The 19,427-nt window shown below is 41.8% G+C and overlaps 1 protein-coding gene across 3 annotated transcripts; it reads left to right on the top strand.

Moving 5' to 3' along the window:
* The first annotated feature begins 256 nt into the window (after positions 1-256).
* Positions 257-19,387, top strand: LOC139580530 (1-acyl-sn-glycerol-3-phosphate acyltransferase delta-like). 3 transcript variants are annotated; one of them, XM_071409303.1, is made up of 9 exons: positions 507-595; positions 6,453-6,630; positions 13,316-13,485; positions 13,701-13,862; positions 14,210-14,363; positions 16,380-16,482; positions 16,706-16,781; positions 18,111-18,309; positions 18,826-19,387. In XM_071409303.1, the coding sequence occupies exons 2-9, from the start codon at positions 6,453-6,455 to the stop codon at positions 18,906-18,908; spliced, it is 1,125 nt and encodes a 374-aa protein (XP_071265404.1). In that variant the 5' UTR covers positions 507-595; the 3' UTR covers positions 18,909-19,387. The 3 variants fall into 3 exon arrangements, with proteins under 3 accessions (XP_071265407.1, XP_071265404.1, XP_071265406.1); XM_071409305.1 differs by having other exon boundaries at positions 6,387-6,630; XM_071409306.1 differs by lacking the exon at positions 6,453-6,630 and having other exon boundaries at positions 257-595.
* Positions 19,388-19,427: the final 40 nt, after the last annotated feature.

Here is a 19,427-nt window from a genome sequence, read left to right as displayed (position 1 = left end):
TAGACCTACTTATGTTACTTTTCTGAGTCAATTCAGGTAGCATTCAATGTCCTGTGTTTGTGTTAACCATGGCAGCCAGCATTTCAAAGAAACAATTTATTTCAGTGTCTAGTTGAGAAAATTAAGGAGTCTATTGATTCAGTCCTTGTTTCGTTTTCACTTATTGTTACCTGGTAAATAACCAAGAACCATGGAAACCAGCTGAACCCAATAATTGAGGTAGCCTAGTAAATGATACGCCCCTCTGGTATGTTCAATTGGGAACTGTCTGGGAGTCGTTTCCCTGTTTACTACTCAAATATATTTGACTTAATATGTCTATAACAAAATGAACTGCAATACACTGGTCTGAAATATATTAGCATAACTAGGCTACACAGAACAAAAGCGGACCCATTGTAAATTGAGAGTCTTTTTTAGTATTAAAACGTATCCCAGTGCAACATGCCCAGCTCTAACCACTGGGGCGTGGCTTACGGAGCACTCTTTGAAATGAGCGCTCGTAACGCCGTGTTCCAACTGATCGAGTTATCTCACCACACCGGCAGTGTCTGGGCCGCGTTATCGCCACAAAAGAACCAAAGCCTGGGGCAAGGTAGGTAACACACTTTTATTCATGTAATCTAAACGTATGTTTTTTTCACACTGTCTTATTATTAGGTTACTCCTGTATTTTCTTATTTTTTGTATACTACAACTAGTATACATATAGTTCCTTGGTAAGAATATTGATTATAAATTAAAACCTAGTTTGTTAGATTTCAATCAATGAAAAAAGCTTTGTGATTTTGAACTATATTAACTTAGTGTTATCATAACCAAAAATAACTTGTTGGGGAGACTCAAATTATGTTGGCTATAGTTTGAAATCATATTTTTTCTAAATCATTTTGCTCTTATGTAATGCCTTTCATTGAGCACTTCAGATAGAAACCAAGTGCTATTTGGAATAAGAAGATGTCATGTGATGCATTTGCTTAGAATGAGAATGAAAAACGATTTTCCTCTCCCGTCCTGATACTTCCTCAAAAGCATAGGTGAGGTTTGACACCAGCATTCCCCTGAGGTAAATTCCTCCATACTAGATTGTATTGTATTGTGGTGCAGTCAGGTAGGGCCAGCCAGGCCAGTCAGCTCTTGGTACACTGTAGTAGTTCCCATGGTGTAACCTAGCAGGGTGTGTCATCAGCATGGTATAATTATCAGATAGCCAGTCAGACAATGTGTACCTGCCAGCACAGTTGTCTGCCTAGAGTTGTGCCCAGTCCTGTTGGGAAGTTGGCTGATGGAAGACAGTTAGATAAGATTAGAGTTGTTCCGCCTCAAACAGCACAAGAAATAGGATTTCAACACCCACTATCTCAGATAGCTCTGATGTCGTTTCTGTAGTTACTAACAGGTACGATTAGCATTTCTGAAACATTGTTTTGTTGAAATATAATTTGATCTCTGAGAGATGAATCTATTTGATTGCACCCAAATTGGTCATTTTAATTTATAGGATTCAGATAATATTCAATAAATATAGTACTCAACATCCCATTTGAACCAAACTTCTTCCTACCAATGAGTAAGACATGAGGAATAAATAAAAAATGGTCAAAATGGTCCACCCACGGACCACCCACATCCCATGCCAATCCCACCCCAACAACCAGTATACAGTATCAGTTCTCTATGTTTAATAAGTAGTATGAAGCTGTAGCTTTGAGTGTTGCTTCTCCATACTATGTAATGTATTCGATGTGTATCGGCTGGTGTTTCTTTCTCTCCCCTCTTCAGATGAATTACTAATTGAAGTCGCTTGCATTATTTACCATAGAGTTGTGTGAAAATACCAGGTTTTGACCACTAGAACAAATCAAATTCTATTTGATACATATAGGCCTGTGACCTCACAATGGCTGATGCGCACGCAAAGCTCCATATCTCCAAGCTCCATATCTCCAAGCTCCATATCTCCAAGCTCCATATCTCCAAGCTCCATATCTCCAAGCTCCATATCTCCAAGCTCCATATCTCCAAGCTCCATATCTCCAAGCTCCATATCTCCAAGCTCCATATCTCCATATCTCCAAGCTCCATATCTCCAAGCTCCATATCTCCAAGCTCCATATCAAATATCTTGGTTGTAAAATAGTTGCTATTGAGCTGAATATTGAGAGTTGAGAAATACAAATTATATCTAATAGAAAGCCGAGACCCTCCTGTCTAAGACCTGTTTTTAAAAAACTAACAAACCATACAGGATATATACAAAAACAATAAACAACTTACCATAGCATGCTAGCAGATACCCATAGACTTCCAGTCATTGTGCTAATGCTAGTTAGAATTGGCTCAAGAAACTACCTCTAACTTGCTTCTTTTTTTTTTTTTTTACAACAAACAAAAAAGATACATGGACAAAAAACATGAACAACTTAACATGACATACATTTCCACAAACATTAATGACATCACACTTGCTCAGACCCACATGTTCCCACTGTATCCACACCCAATGTTTCTAATAGTTCTAAGACTCTTCCCCATATGATTTCAAAATGTGTCATGTTGTTTTTGTCTGAAGAAAGATTATTATTAGATTCAATATTTAAATAATAGAGAATATGATTATTCTATTCTCTTAAGTTTGGAGTATCATTTGGCTTCCAGTATTTAAGTAATAGCTTCTTCAATATAAGTGTTGAAAACAATATTGTCCAACCCTTTGTGTATCTCACTGCACCCCCATTAGCCATGTCTTGAAATATGCAGATAGACGGATTAAAAGTACATTTACATTGTAAAAAGACAGTTTTCTAACTCTGCCCATGACTTTTGGACTTTATAGCACTCCCAGAAGGCATGAATTATTGAGTCATTAATAGTTTTACACTTAAGATATGACTCTGCCGTTTTGCTGTAGACTTTGGGATTGTTGTCTCTTGTATATTACATTCTATACATTCGTTTATACTGGATTAAGAGTACATTTTTGTTAACTGTAATTTTGTGCCAATATCAGTTCCAAAGCTGTGTTTTTCGCATTTGCATTTTGAAATGTTATAGCCTACAACCAGAACACATTTTTCTCTTGAGTGCATGGAGGGCGAGGAGAGTGGCTCACTTATTCCAGCAGCAGGCTCCAGTAAGGGCACAGGGGCAGGGCAGTCTCTTTGATTACAGGAATCAGCAGGACAACGCACTTTACTGTTTGACCAAATCATGGTTTTAGGATCAATAGGAACTTTTAAGTGAGGTAACAATTTAAAATATGCTCTTTCTACATTTATAGGCACCATTTCCATGTTTTAATATACATGATCTTAGCTGTCTAACTGATGACAGACATGGAGCAGGTCTCTTTGCTGATGTCGCGTTTGACTTTGAATGTGAGTTTGCGTGACCTCAGCTCATCAGAAAACCAGGCCGGCCCATCTTGATAGGGGGCAGGTCGTTGCCCACTGATCAGCCAAAGGCTGTAACAGAGAAATTTGTATAACAGAGAAATTGCACAATTACATTGTTTTTATAATGAGCTTCCGGCCATGTCACCTTTTTTCATTCTTTTACTTTTAGATAAAATCATATTTTTTGTGTGTCAATTTCAAGCAGCCCACCCAACAAAAAAATGGTCCAGCCCATCAGGCATTTGCCAGAATTGCCAGATGGCAAATCTGGCACTGGACCTTTATGGATTGTGGTGACAGGCCTACATGTCTCCTTTTAGATCAGTACAGTCTTTCTTTAGTAGACCTCAATGACTTCTATTCAGCCAAGATGGAGGAAGGGAGAGAGATCAAGAAGTGGAATAAAAGGAGCTTTATTTTTTAACAGCCAGCTCTTTGGAGGGCAGTGAGCGCTTCACTGTGTCAGTCAGGGTCAGGATAACACAACTCTGCCAACTGTTGTGGAGCGAGGATGGGGTGACCTTTGCCCCATTAACCATCCAGTGACTAGCTTTTGTAATTCACTTTCTGAAATATTGAACTTCAACTATTTGAAGTGGCCAGTGAGACTAAATACTGTGAATAAAATAACATTTGAACTTACTCAACCGGTTGTCTGGGTGGTTGGTTCTCCTACCTCTGGGAATTTGAGACAACATATCCACAGGTAGGCCTAAGTATTATTAAACAGACTTTTCAAAACTCTGGTAGTGCATTCAGATTTCTGTCACCTGAAGCATGTGCACAGGATGTAAATACATGCAAGCTATGCATGCATAGTAGTTGAGCAAGGGTGATCTATACTGATGACTGGAAGTTACACTATCTCATTGATGTGTATCCTTGAGACTTGTCTGTTCAACCTGGCATTTATTATTATTCTGTACGTAAATCCGAAACACTCCATTTAGTATGATATGTTACGTTTTGTGGGGTATGTATTTAGTTGTGGATGTCCATCACCACTTTTGTTTGCTAGGCTAGGGGTTAGGGTTAAGTTTAGGAGTTAGGTTAAATGGTAACGTCAGCTTGACAAAGGAGCTGATCGTGGACTACAGGAAACAGAGGGCTGAGCATGCCCCCATTCACATTGAGGTAGTAGAGACGGTTGAGAGATTGAAGTTCCAGGGTGTCTACATCACCTATTTTATTAATTTTTATTTAACCTTTATTTAACTAGGCAAGTCAGTTAAGAACAAATTCTTATTTACAATGACGGCCAAGCCCTAATCCGGACAACGCTGGGCCAATTGTACGCCGCCCAATCACGGCTGGTTGTGATACAGCCTGGAATCGAACCAGGTCTGTAGTGACGCCTCTAGCACTGAGATGCAGTGCCTTAGACCGTTGCACCACTCGGGAGGCCACTAAATATCACAATGCCCCAGGGCAGTGATTAGGGACACTACCTTGTGTAGGGTGCCGTCTTTTGGATGGGACGTTAAACGAGTGTCCTGACTCTCTGAGGTCATTAAAGATCCCGTGGCACTTATCGTAAGAGTAGGGGTGTTAACCCCGGTGTCCTGGCTAAATTCCCAATCTGGCCCTCAAACCATCACGGTCACCTAATATTCCCCAGTTTACGATTGGCTCATTCATCCCCCTCCTCTCCCCTGTAACTATTCCCCAGGTCGTTGCTGTAAATGAGAACGTGTTCTCAGTCAACTTACCTGGTAAAATAACCAATAAATTAAATTAAAATAAAAGCCCTATCATGGTCCAAACACACCAACAGTCGTGAAGAGGGCATAACAACGCCTCTTCTCCCTCAGGAGGCTGAAACAAAAAGATTTGGCATGGGCCCTCAGATCCTCAAAATGTTCTACAGCTGCACCATTGAGAGCATCTTGACTGTCTGCACCATCGCTTGGTATGGCAACTGCTCGGCATCCGGCCGCAAGGTACTACAGAGGGGAGTAGTGCGTACGGCCCACTACATCACTGGGGCTGAGCTCCCAGTGATGGGAGCACGCATCAGCAACCACAGCTAATGAAGTCACTGAAACCCTTTACAAAGAGTTGCAGTCTGTTTTGGAATGGGTGGCCAGTAATAAACTGGTCCTGAACATCTCTAAAACTAAGAGCATTGTATTTGGTACAAATCATTTCCAAAGTTCAAGACCTCATTTGAATCTGGTAATGAATGGTGTGGCTATTGAACAAGTTGAGGAGACTAAATTACTTGGCGTTACCTTAGATTGTAAACTGTCATGGTCAAAACATATAGATTCAATGGTTGTAAAGATGAGAGGTCTGTCCGTAATAAAGAGATGCTCTGCTTTTTTGACACCACACTCCAAAAAGCAAGTCCTGCAGGTTCTAGTTTTGTCTTATCTTGATTATTGTCCAATCGTGTGGTCGAGTGCTGCAAGGAAAGACCTAGTTAAGCTGCAGCTGGCCCAGAACAGAGAGACTGACTGCATCACTTCTTCTTTTTATAAGAAACATTAATGTGTGGAAAATGTCAAATTGTTTTCATAGTCAACATACACACAGCTCTGACACACACACACACACACTTACCCCACCAGACATGCCACCAGGTGTCTGTTCACAGTCCCCAAATCCAGAACAAATTCAAGAAAGCGTACAGTATTATATAGAGCCATTATTGCATGGAACTCAGTTCCATCTCATATTGCTCAAGTGAACTGCAAACCTGGTTTCAAAAAACAGATAAAGCAACACCTCGCGGCACGCCTCTCCCCTGTTTGATCTAGGTAGTTTGTGTGTATGTATTGATATGTAGGCTACGTGTGCCTTGTAAAATAATGCTGTAGTTCTTTCCTTTAGCTGTTCTTGTCTATTAATGTTCTATATTATGTCATGTTTCGTGTGGAACCCAGGAAGAGTAGCTGCTGCTTTTGCAACAGATAATGGGGATCCTAATAAAATACCAAATACCTCCCCTCTCCTCTTCCCTCCCTGCTCCCCTCCCCTGTATGCATTCAGGTGTACAACTGACTAGGTATCCCCCTTTCCTCTTCCTTTCCCTTCCTCCCCACTCCTCTCCTCTAGATGGGTCTGATACAGTGGTTGAAGGGCCAGTTCTTGTGTCATCTGGTCATCTGCTATGGGTTCTTTGTCAGCGGTCTCCTGATCAACCTATTACAGATCTGCACTCTGCCCCTCTGGCCAATCAACAAGCAGCTGGCCAGGAGGATCAACTGTAAACTGGGATACTCCCTCACCAGCCGTGAGTAGGATCTATTCTACTGTTCTTTACTTCTACTGCAGGCCTTCTCTTGGCCTGAAATACAAACCGAATATCGCTCTCTTTCCCTATTGTTTCACTTCACTGATTTAAAGGGGCAATCTCAGGCTCAGACACGAGGTATGTGGCAGGAACCCCAGACAATCACAGATTATAAAGGGAAAGCCAGCCACGTTACAGACACTGACGTCTCCCGGACAAACTAAACACCTTTGCCCTCTTCGAGGAAACAACGGAGCTGCGGAAGTGGGCCACCACCGCTAACGAGGACAGTGAGCTCTCGTTCTCCGTGGCCGACGTGAGTAAGACATTTAAGCGTGTTAAACATTGCAAGGCTGCCGGCCCAGACGGCATCCCAAGCCGCGTCCTCAGAGCATGTGCAGACCAGCTGTCTGGATTGTTTACGGACATATTCAATATCTTCCTATCCCAGTCTGTCGTCCCCACTTGCTTCAATATGTCCACCATTGTTCCTATACTCAAGAGAGCGAAAGTAACTGAACTAAATGACTATCGCTCAGTAGCACTCACTTCTGTCATCATGAAGTGTTTTGACAGGCTAGTCACCTCCACCTTATCCGGCACCCTAGACCACACAACAATTTACAATTTGCATACCGCCCCAACAGATCCACAGATGTACACTGCCCTATCCCATCTGGATAAGAGGAATACCTACGTATGTAAGAAAGCTGTTCATCGACTTCAGCTCAGCCTTCAACACCATAGTGCCCTCCTAGCTCATCATTAAGCTCGAGGCCCTGGATCTGAACCCCACCTTGTGCAACTGGGTCCTGGACTTCCTGACCGACAAAAACACACTGTTCCTCAACACGTGGGTCCCACAAGGGTACGTGCTCAGCACCCTTCTGTACACCCTGTTAATCCATGACTGCATGGCCATGCACATCTCCAACTCCATCATCAAGTTTGCTGACGAAACAACAGTGGTAGGTCTGATTACCAACAACAACAAGACCGCCTACAGGGAGGAGGTGAGGGCCCTGGCGGAGTGGTGCCAGGAAAATAACCTCTCCCTCAACGCCAACAAAATGAAGGAGCTGATCGTTGACTTCAGCAGGCAGCAGAGGGAGCACGCCCCCATCCACATTGACGGGGAGAGGGTGGAATGCTTCAAGTTCCTCTGTGTGCACGTCACTGACAACCTGAAATGGTCCATCCACACAGACAGTGTGGTGAGAAGGCGCAAAAGCGCCTCTTCAACCTCAGCAGGGTGAAGAAATTTGGAGTCTGAAAAGTCAGCTTCTATCTCCAGGCCATCAGACTGTAAAATAGTCACCTCTAGCCGACCTCTGCCCAGTACCCTGCCCTCAACTTAGTCACTGTTCCTAGCTGGCTACCACCCAATACAATACCCTGCACCTTAGAGACTGCTGCCCTATGTAGTCATTGAACACTGATCACTTTAATAACTGGGTGGTATGAGCCATGAATTCTGATACCACAGGTATGACAAAACGTTTAGTTTTGCTGCTCGAATTACGTTGGTAACCAGTTTCTGTTTTGATGTCTTCACTATTATTGCAGACTGATGAGAGAAAAATAAATTACCTGGACTGATGCATTACACACAGACTTATACACAAAGCCCACAGACCGCAATACCCTGCTATGTGCGAATAGTATGCATCCCCTTCCCCTCAAGAATGGTCTACCATATAGCCAGTTATTCAGGGTTAAACAAATCTGTGGCCACCAGTCAGATTGACAGCAATGCTAAAAAAATGACAGATACATTCAAAATGAGAGACTACAAGGACAAAACTCTTGATGCGGCAATGATGAAAATATCTCAAAAACCAAGAGAGGAATTACTAAAAACTCAACCAAAGAAGAAAAACAACGCAACCGCCTTTTGCACTAAGTACACCAAGGGGTTCGGAGAAAATGAACGCAATCCTGAAAAAGCACTGGCATATTCTGCAATCAGACAAAAACATTGCACTCCTCTTCAAGGATCCCCACTGGTAGTCTATAAGTGTGGTTGCTATATTGGTGAGATCTGACCTGCCCCCTGAGCCCACTCAGACACTCAAATCAAATCAAACTTTATTTGTTACATCTTCCGAATACAACAAGTGTAGACCTTACTGTGAAATGCTTACTTACAAGCCCTTAACAAAAAGTGCAGTTCAAGAAGAGTTAAGAAAATATTTACCAAATAAACTAAAGTAACACAATAACATAACAATAACGAGGCTATATACCGAGTTAGTGTGCGGGGATACAGGTTAGAGATAATTTGTACATGTAGGTAGGGGTGAAGTGACTATGCATAGATAATAAACAACAAGTAGCAGGGGTCAATGTAATAGTCCGGTGGCCATTTTATTATTTGCAGAATTATGGCTTGGGGGTAGAAGCTGTTATGGAGCCTTTTACTCTTAGACTTGGCGCTCCGGTACAGCTTGCCGTGCTGTAGCAGAGAAAACAGTCTATGACTTGGGTGACTGGAGTCGCTGACAATTTTATGGGCTTTCCTCTGACACCACCTATTATATAGGTCCTGGATTGCAGGAAGCTTGGCCCCACTGATATACTGGGCCATATGCACTACCCTCTATAGCACCTTACTGTCAGATGCCGAGCAGTTGCCATACCAGGTGGTGATGCAACCGGTCAGGATGCTATAGAACATAGAATAGCTCTGGAAGCTATATAACTTTTGCCAAATCGTTTCAGTCCCCTGAGGGGGGGAAAAGGTTTTGTTGTGCCCTCTTTGCGACTGTCTTGGTGTGTTTGGACCATGATAGATCGTTGGTGACGTGGACACCACGGAACTTGAAACCTTCGACCTGCTCCACTACAGCTTCGTTGATGTTTCCTGTAGTCCCCAATCAGCTCCTTTGTCTTGCTCACGTTGAGGGAGAGGTTGTTGTCCTGGCACCAAACTGTCAGTTCTCTGACCTCCTTATAGGCTGTCTCATCGTTGTCGGTGATTAGGCCTACCACTGTTAAGCAAACATCATTAAGCAAACTTAATGATGGTGTTGGAGTCGTGTTTGGCCACGCAGTCGTGGGTGAACAGGGAGTACAGGAGGGGATTACGTACACACCCCTGTGGGGCCCCAGTGTTGAGGATCAGCGTGGTAGACGTGTTGTTGCCTACCCTCACTACCTGGGGGTGGCCCATCAGGAAGTTCAGGATCCAGTTGCAGAGGGAGGTGTTCAGTCCCATGGTCCTTAGCTTAGTGATGAGCTTTGTGGGCACTATGGTATTGAACACTGAGCTGTAGTCAATGAACAGCATTCTCACATAGGTGTTCCTTTTGTCCAGGTGGGAAAGGGTAGTGTGGAGTGCGATTGCATCATCTGTGGATCTGTTGGGGCGGTATGCGAAGTGGGTCTAGGGTATCCGGGAGGATGCTGTTGATGTGAGCCCTGACCAGCCTTTCAAAGTACTTCATGGCTACCGACGTCAGTGCTATGGGGCGGTAATCATTGAGGCAGGTTACCTTCGCTTCCTTGGGCACAGGGACTATGGTGGTCTGCTTGAAACATGTAGGTATTACATACTCAGTCAGGGAGAGTTTGAAAATGTCAGTGAAGACACTTGCCAGTTGATCTACACATACTTTGAGTACACATCCTGTAATCCATTTGGCCCCACGGCTTTGTGAATGTTGACCTGTTTAAAGTCTTGCTCACATTGGCTACCAAGAGCATTATCACACAGTCATCCAGAACAGCTGGTGCTCTCGTGCATGCTTCAGTGTTGCTTGGCTCAAGCGAGCATAAAAGGCATTTAGCTAGTCTGGTAGGCTCGCGTCACTGGGCAGCTCGCAACTGGCTTTCCCTTTGTAGTCCGTAATAGTTTTCGAGCCCTGCCACATCCGACGAGCATCAGAGCCGGTGTAGTAGGATTCAATCTTAATCCTGTATTGATGCTTTGCTTGTTTGATGGTTCATCTGAGGGCATAGCAGGATTTCTTATAGGCGTCCGGATTAGTGTCCCGCTCCTTGAAAGCGGCAGCTCTAGCCTTTAGCTCGATGCGGATGTTGCCTGTAATCCATGGCTTCTGGTTGGGATATCTACGTACGGTCACAGTGGGGATGATGTCGTCGATGCAGTTATTGATGAGGCCGATGACTGAGGTGATATACTCCTCAATGCCATCGAATGAATCCCGGAACATATTCCAGTCTGTGCTAGCAAAACAGTCCTGTAGCGTAGCATTCGCGTCATCTGACCACTTCAGTATTGAGCGAGTCACTAGTACTTCCTGCTTTAGTTTTTGCTTGTAAGCAGGAATCAGGAGGATAGAATTATGGTCAGATTTGCCAAATGGAGGGCAGGGGAGAGCTTTGTATGCATCTCTATGTGTGGAGTAAAGGTGTTTTTTCTCTGGTTGCATGTGACATGCTGGTAACATTTTTGTAAAACTTATTTAAGTTTGCCTGCATTAAAGTCCCCGGCCACTAAGAGCGCCGCTTCTGGGTCAGCATTTTCTTGTTTGCTTATGGCCTTACAGAGTTGGTTGAGTGCGGTCTTATTGCAAGCATCGGTCTGTGGTGGTAAATAGACGGCTACCAATAATATAGATGAGAACTCTCTTGGTAGATAGTGTGGTCTACAGCTACAGTACTCGAGCAATACATTGAGACTTCTTTAATATTAGACATTGCGCACCAGCTGTTATTGACAAAAAGACACACACCCCCACCCCTTGTCTTACCAGATGTAGCTTCTCTGTTCTGCAGGTGCATTGAAAATCCCTCTAGCTCTATATTATCCGTGTCGTCGTTTAGCCACGACTCTGTGAAACATAAGATATTACAGTTCTTAATGTCCCGTTGGTAGGATAATCGTAATCGTGGTCATCCATTTTATTTTCCAACGATTGCATGTTATCAAGTAGAATTGATGGCAGTGGGAGTTTACTCGCTCGCCTACGGATTCTCAAAAGGCAGCCTGATCTGTGTCCTCTTTTCCTTCATCTTTTCTTCACGCAAATGACGGGGATCTGGGCCTGTTCCCGGGAGAGCAGTCTCTCTTTCTCATCGGACTCGTTAAAGGAAAAAGCTTCTTCCAGTTAGTAGTGAGTAATCCCAGTTCTGATGTCCAGAAGTTATTTTTGGCCATAAGAGACGGTAGCAGCAACATTATGTACAAAATAAGTAAAAAAAAAAACGTTACAAACAACGCAAAAAAACAAATAAAATAGCACTTGGTTATGGGCATGTAAAACGTCAGCCATCCTCTTCGGCGCCATCTTACTCTTGACACCCATTCCAAATGGGAACTACAAATGTGGCTCATGCGCACAGTGTAATAGCACTATAAAAACATCCTTCTTCAGACACCCACATACAGGTCGAAAAATCCCTGTTTGGGGTATCATCACATGCAAGACCAAGGGAGTAATCTATCTCATCACCTGTTCATGTGAGGAAGCCTACGTAGGACAAACAAAAATACAATTAAAACAGAGCATAGTTGGACACCGCAGCTCAATCAGGTGTGAGAACATTGACTATCCAGTAGCAGCTCACTTTGTTGAAGCTAACCATCCTATCTCCTCCCTCAAATACACAGGCATTGAGCATGTTGCTCTACCAAGGAGAGGAGGTAACATTGAGATCCTACTACTACAAAGGGAGGCTTACTGAATATCCTGTCTAAAAACATTGACCCCTATTTGTAGAATATTCACTGATCTCAGGCCACAATTATCTCTTTGAATAAGTCTTATAAATGGTTATATTCTTTCTACAGCTTATCAGCATACTCCCAAAATGTTCCCCCAGTTGATGATGCTTATTATGCATTATGGTTGAATCAAAAGATTACATCTAACATTTTTTTTTATGAAATAGGAAACTTAAATATAAAATGTGAAACTGAATTAAACAATAATGTATGTTGATGCTAATATTATCTACAGAAATTAAATTGTGTCATATGGTAACACTAGCCTAATATATTCAATATGACAAACTATTGTTTTTTTTTAACAGTTTCACTCAATTCATTCTAATTCCGTTAATTATGACACCCCTCACTATTGTCACTAGTTGTCTACACAATCTGGTTCAAGCATTCATGACATTACCCTGAAGAAGGGACAGTGATGTGGAAACATTAGTGATTTACCTAATAAATTACTGGGAGTTTATATATTGCGTGTGCAACTCTCTTTATTTATTTGTATAGCTTGGAGCTATACATTTTGTTACACCTGCAAAATATGTGTACGCCACCAATACAATCTGCAGTTCAAACAAAAACAAAGTGGCCACCCCGCCATTGTTTTGGTAAAAAGCTGAGGGATGGCAGTTCATGACCATCCGTGAAATCAAAATTTTAGTTTCAACCATCTTTTGAGGATATACAGTGTTTGTTTCCAATTGCATTGTTTACAAACAACAGAGTAAAAAAAGCGTATATTTTGGTGGGGATCGACAGTTGAACTAAGCTCGAGGTATTTCTAAGTTATATTCTTCAAGAATCAATGGGTATATATCACCCATTTAAAAGTCAAAAAAAGTATGTACCAATTGCAGATTGCCCCTTTAAGTGCACTGATGCTGCAGGAGGGCTATCCTCTCTCTAACATTGTGCAATAACTGAAATGCAAAGTTTCTGTACCTGCTGACAGTGGTATATTATTACACTTTTCTCTGTTATGCTATGCGTATTCCCCAGAGTCTGTGGCTCTCTTAGAGTGGTGGTCTGGCACTGAAGTCACGCTCTACACAGACCCAGAGAACTACCGACTCTACGGTAAAGAGAATGCCATCGTCGTCCTCAACCACAACTTTGAAATAGACTTTCTGTGTGGCTGGACCTTCTGTGACCGATTCGGGGTCCTTGGGGTAAGAGAACAGGGCGCTTTCTCTATTAATCGATCTCAGATTCCTTGCATTCTCTCTCCTTGCCTCATTCTCTCCTTGGACCTTCTCCTCCAATACTGTTGAGAAGGAGGTGAGGAAGGTGGGAAGCAAGGAATTGCTTGAGAAAAGACCCAGATTTTCTGAAGTTCTTTGATGCCCTCTGTACTCAAACACATTAACAATCTTTCCCTTTCCAGGCCTCCAAATGTTTAGCCAAGAAAGAGTTGTCGTACCTGCCTGTGATTGGCTGGATGTGGTACTTCCTGGAGATGGTGTTTATTAAGAGGAAGTGGGAGGAGGATAAGAGGAACTTTGTCCAGAGTCTTCAGAACCTACGGGATTACCCTGAGAACTTCTGGGTGAGCCATCAATCAACCAATCAACTAGTAAAGTAATTAATCAATCAGTCAATCAGTAATGACACTTAATAGTCCAAAGTTGATTAAGACATGTATAGTTCATGAGAGGATGTGACGTCTTTTTAAATTCCTTATTCCAGCTTTCTTCACAACTAACATGAGTATGCAGTTTGGTTGTTCATCTAAAAGATTGCATTGATTGACACAATCAATAGTATGTCACGAGTCTAGGAGGGATAACAATGTGAGAATATAATGATACTCACCTTGTAAACATGAGCATGCAGGTTCGTTGGTAAATCTAAACACAGTTTTGATGCTACAGCGAATCTCTAATTGTGTGCCAGTTCTTGCTCCACTGTGAGGGAACACGCTTCACAGAGGAGAAGCATCGGGTCAGTATGGAGGTGGCAGAGAAGAAAAGCCTGCCCAAACTCAAACACCACCTCCTGCCCAGGACCAAGGGTTTCTGGGTTGCCGTCCAGAACCTCAGGGGGACAGGTGCGGATCCCTGTAGAGCTCCAGAATGACCAAACGCTACACGTCAGACTCATGAGCAGGGTTGAGGAGTGACTAATTACATGTAATCTGATTACATAAAAACTGTCATCTGTTAGGGTTCCAACAAAAATATTGTAATCAGATACTTTAAAAAAAACGTACTTCTTGGATTACTTTTAAATTCCGAAAGGATGTTTGTGAAAAAATGAATTGACAACTTTCTGTTTTCTCAATAATATTCAATTCAGCATTTAAAAAAGGTGCAAGTTTAAGTTTGTTCCACCTGAGCGAGTCTGACCACAAGTCAGAGACCACTATGATGACACACCAAAAGCATTTGATGGATCCTTTTTGTCTTCTTTGAATGCCTCGTAAGGGGAAAGTAGTCCAAAAGTAACTGAAAGTAATCAGATTGTTACTGATTGTAATTTTGAACAGGTAACTAGTATCTGTAATGGATTAAATTTAGAAAGTAACCTACCCAACACTACAGAGGAGTATTAGGGCCAAGTGAAGAGGAAAAATAAATAAGTGATGGGTGGTGGTACTGGTTTGCACAGATAGTATTTTAAAAACTTTAAATACTTTCGTTTAAATTTAAATACGTTTAAATACATTTAAATACATTTTCGGGAATATTCAAAATACAATTTTGTAAATAAAGTGGCAATATTTTAATTAGAAAGGAGCAATATTTTGAGAATAAAGGGGCAATATTTCGAGAATAAAGTCGTAGTTGTATTTGGTTATAACTAACTGCATGCCTTCCTGGCTCCCTGTTGCTGTGCGCACCACCGTTGAAATGCCTGAGATGACTGGTGAAACTATACTTTAGAATTGCCTTTAGTAACAAGGAAATCCTTGCTCTTTTAGAACATAATAACCACATTATTATAAATATTAGGACCTGGAAGAGGTTGTGCCACGGTGGCGTGCACAGCAACAGGGAGCAAGGCAGACATGCAGTTAACCAAATCCCCTACCATAATCTCCCACTATAATCTACTACTATAATCCCCTACTATAATCCCCTACTATAATCCCCTACTATAATCTACTACTGTAATCTACTACTGTAATCCCCTACTATAATCTACTACTGTAATCCCCCACTACAATCCCCTACTATAATCCCCTACTATAATCCCCTACTATAATCCCCTACTGTAATCCCCCACTAATCCCCTACTATAATCCCCTACTGTAATCCCCTACTGTAATCTACTACTGTAATCCCCTACTGTAATCCCCTACTATAATCCCCTACTATAATCCCCTACTATAATCCCCTACTATAATCCACTACTGTAATCCCCCACTATAATCCACTACTATAATCCCCTACTATAATCCCCTACTATAATCTACTACTGTAATCCCCCACTATAATCCCCTACTATAATCTACTACTGTAATCCCCCACTAATCTACTACTATAATCTTGAAATATAACTGCAATATTATTCTCAAAATGTCAACTTTATAAAAAAAAATATTGGCTTTATTCTTTAAATATTGCCACTTTATTCTCTAATTATCGCCACTTTATTCTCGAAATATTGCTACTTATTTGAAGAACTATCCGTGCAATTACCACCACAAGCTATTTTTTTCTCTCTTCACTTGGCCCTAATATGGGAGCGGCAGGTAGTCCTCCGGTTAAGAGAATTGGGCCAGTAACCGAAAGGTCGCTGGTTTGAGTCCCAGAGCCAGCAAGGTGTGAACATCTGATGTTCTGCCCTCGAACAAGGCAGTTAACCCTCAGCAACAGCTGCTCCCTGGGTGCCGATGATGTGGACATTGATTAAGGTAGCCCCCCGCACCTCTCTGATTCAGAGGGGTTGGGTTAAATGCGGAAAACACATTTCGGTTGAATGCATTCAGTTGTGCAACAGACTAGGTTAATACTCGTCTGTACAACCCTGCTCATGAGTGAATATCTAAGTATTATTTTTTTATATTTTGGATGAAGACCGGTGCCATTCAACTTTTTGTTTTTCTCTGTTACCCCTTTAGTTGCTGCGGTGTACTGTTGTACATTAAATTTCAGAAACAACGAAACTCCAACCTTGTTGGGGGTTCTCAATGGGGAAAAGTATCATCCAGATTTATATGTAAGGTATGGATAATATGAATTAATTTTAAACCTGCATTTTCTATCGCAAGTTGGGCAAGTGCTATGAGTGGGACCTGGAAGAGCCAATGGTTAGAGGCATAACTCACTGATCTCAAGGCCCATATATTGTCTTATTAGACTGTTTTGTTTGTACTGGACCATAAAGTTATTTTGAATTGAATTGGACAGCTAAAAGAAATGTTTCCTTCTACATTTCTGTCTCTAGGAGAATCCCACTGGAGTCCATACCAGAGGATGAGGCCGAGTGTTCTGCCTGGCTTCATAAACTCTACCAGGAAAAGGTGTTCTTATTGGGGAGAGGGATTACAATTCACTATGGGACAAATTTACTAACTAAGTATTTGTACAAGGTGCAGTTTGCATCTATTTGTTCATTAAGGGATACAACACAAAGGACAAGTTAAACTCTCTTAATTTGTACTTTATCTTCATGTCAGTACCTACTCTTCACCCTTAAATTATAACTTTGTTTTGTCGCCAATGTTTAATTCAAACATTACACCAAACACTTTCTTCGATCACTTGCACAATCCGACCCATATATACAGTACATTAACTGATGTAAAATGGCCCTTTGGCCCCTGTTAGATTCATTTTGATTTGATATATTTGATTATTATAGTGTCATGCGTCTTTAACGATGCCCAGCCCAAATGGATAAGATTAGATGGTGCTTTGTCTGTTATTCACAGACCTGTACTACGTACAGACATTCTCAGTCCTGTTGAGGAGTTAGCAGTTGGAACTGAGTGAGTTTCCAATAGTACAGTACATTGTACAGGGAATTGTTACCTGTTTACACAGGCAGCTCAATTATGATCTTTTGCCCAATTATGGGCAAATGATCTGATCTGATTTGTCAAAAGACCAGTAATTGGACAAAAGATCAGAATTGGGCTGACTTTGTAAACACAGCTATAGTCCTATTCACAGTACTCATGCATTGAACAGGTTGCCACTGAAGTTGTCTGCATTGAATGCTTGTGATCATTCTACAAGAACAAGAAGTTCCTATTAAACAAGACTATTGGAACTAAGACAGTTTATGTCCTGGTTCTAGTGTGAGTAGGTAGTCAACCTTTATGGATAGTGGTGACAGGCCTACATGTCTCCTTTTAGATCAGTACAGTATTTCCTTTGTAGACCTCAAAGACTTCTATTCATCCAGGAAGGAGGGAGAGAGATGAAGTGGAATGTAAGGGGAGCTTTATTTTTGAGCAGCCAGATCTTTGGAGGACAGTAAGCGCCAAGGACAAAGCTAAAACTCTCTTCATTTACAATATCTTAATGTCCATACCTACACTTAACGTTGTTCTGTCCCCAATGTTTAATTCACAAACATTGCACCAAACACTTTCATCAATCTGACCCATTTGTACAGTAACTGATGTAAAATTGCCCTGGTTAGATGAAATTAGATAGTACCTCATACTTAATTGCACTGTGTTAAGAGATCCACTACAAAAATACATGATATAGACAAGATCAGAGACATACAGTTCATAAAAAACACCCCTCCCTTCCCACTTTTTTATGGTCATGGCTGTGAAGCCAGTTGTCTATGCTCCTGTTTGTAAGATAATTGATGTGGTCATGTATCGTTGTTCCAGGACAAATTCCAGGAGGACTACAGCCAGACAGGGTGTTTCCCAGGCCCCAAAGTTACCCCACCATGCAGACCCTGGGCCCTGATCAACTGGCTGGGCTGGACCTGCCTTCTTCTATACCCCCTCTGCCTCCTCCTGGTCCAGCTGGTCAACTCTGGGTCTATTCTCAGCATCCTGGCCACAGTTGCTTTCTGCGCTGCAGGTGTGTGTCATTGATATATTTGATCAACTAGTGGCCCCCGAGCCAAATGTGTTGCAAAAGTCACCAACCAGGATAACTTTGGCGATAAGGGTCTCGATTCAATCTGTGCCGCGGGAGATCTGCGTTGTAGTGCGATTGACATTTAAAGGTAATTTACGGTTGAACCATCATATGTAGTGTTTACCTTGAATGCAGTCACATTGCCTTTAACTTGCACTACAATAGATGTTCCGCGCTACGGATTGAATTGATCCCAAGGTGTACTTATTTGTACCTTCTCCCTAAACTTAGCCATTATTAACCATCTAATCTTTGAAAGGCAGCAACCAAGTCTGATACTGATCAAGAGCTTGGAAAGTAGTAAATTATATTTTATGCCTTGTCATGAGCATGTCTGTAAATGCATTGGTACTAGCCCTTATCTCACTAATAATTCCATTGACAAACATCTACTGGATGCTGTAACATGACCCTCAGCATACAGTATGTTCAAGTCGCTTTCCTTTCTATTCTCAGTGTCAGTCGGTGGGCGCTGGATGATTGGACAGACTGAGGTTAAGAGAAGCTCCAGCTATGGGGTCCCACTGAACAACAAATGAGGGGATGACCTTTAAAACTTCAACCAAGTTCAATTTACAATTGCAAGATTGATTTCTTGCTAGCACCAGAGCGTCACTCACATTACTAATCTGATAACTACAGCACAGTTCACCTCAAACAGTTAAATTAATTCCAAGAAATACTTGGTAACTGGTCAGGGATAGCATTGAAGTAAATTCAAACAGGGTTGACTGGTGCTTAAGTCTTGAGGGCACACCTGTCTGCTAATGGCAGTCTAATGTGACGTCTTCATCTTGCCGATACATGGGAATGTACTGAACCTATACAAAGCACAGATACGTTCAGGGCATGCATCCAGCATCTTTGTTGTTCAAGATGTGTGACTAAAATTGGCACTGTTGTGACTTTGTTAAATGCACTTTTATTAGTTGTGATTTGATATGTGAATGGACAATGTTTATTTGCATGCATCACATTTTTTCTGTAATAAAGACCAAAGAATGAAAGCTGTAAAAAACACCAGAGATCACTTTAGATTGATGTGCAATCCCTTCTAT

The sequence above is a fragment of the Salvelinus alpinus genome, chromosome 7, assembly GCF_045679555.1.
Source record: "Salvelinus alpinus chromosome 7, SLU_Salpinus.1, whole genome shotgun sequence".
NCBI classification, from domain to species: domain Eukaryota; kingdom Metazoa; phylum Chordata; class Actinopteri; order Salmoniformes; family Salmonidae; genus Salvelinus; species Salvelinus alpinus.
This window is presented reverse-complemented; position numbering and strand designations above follow the sequence as displayed.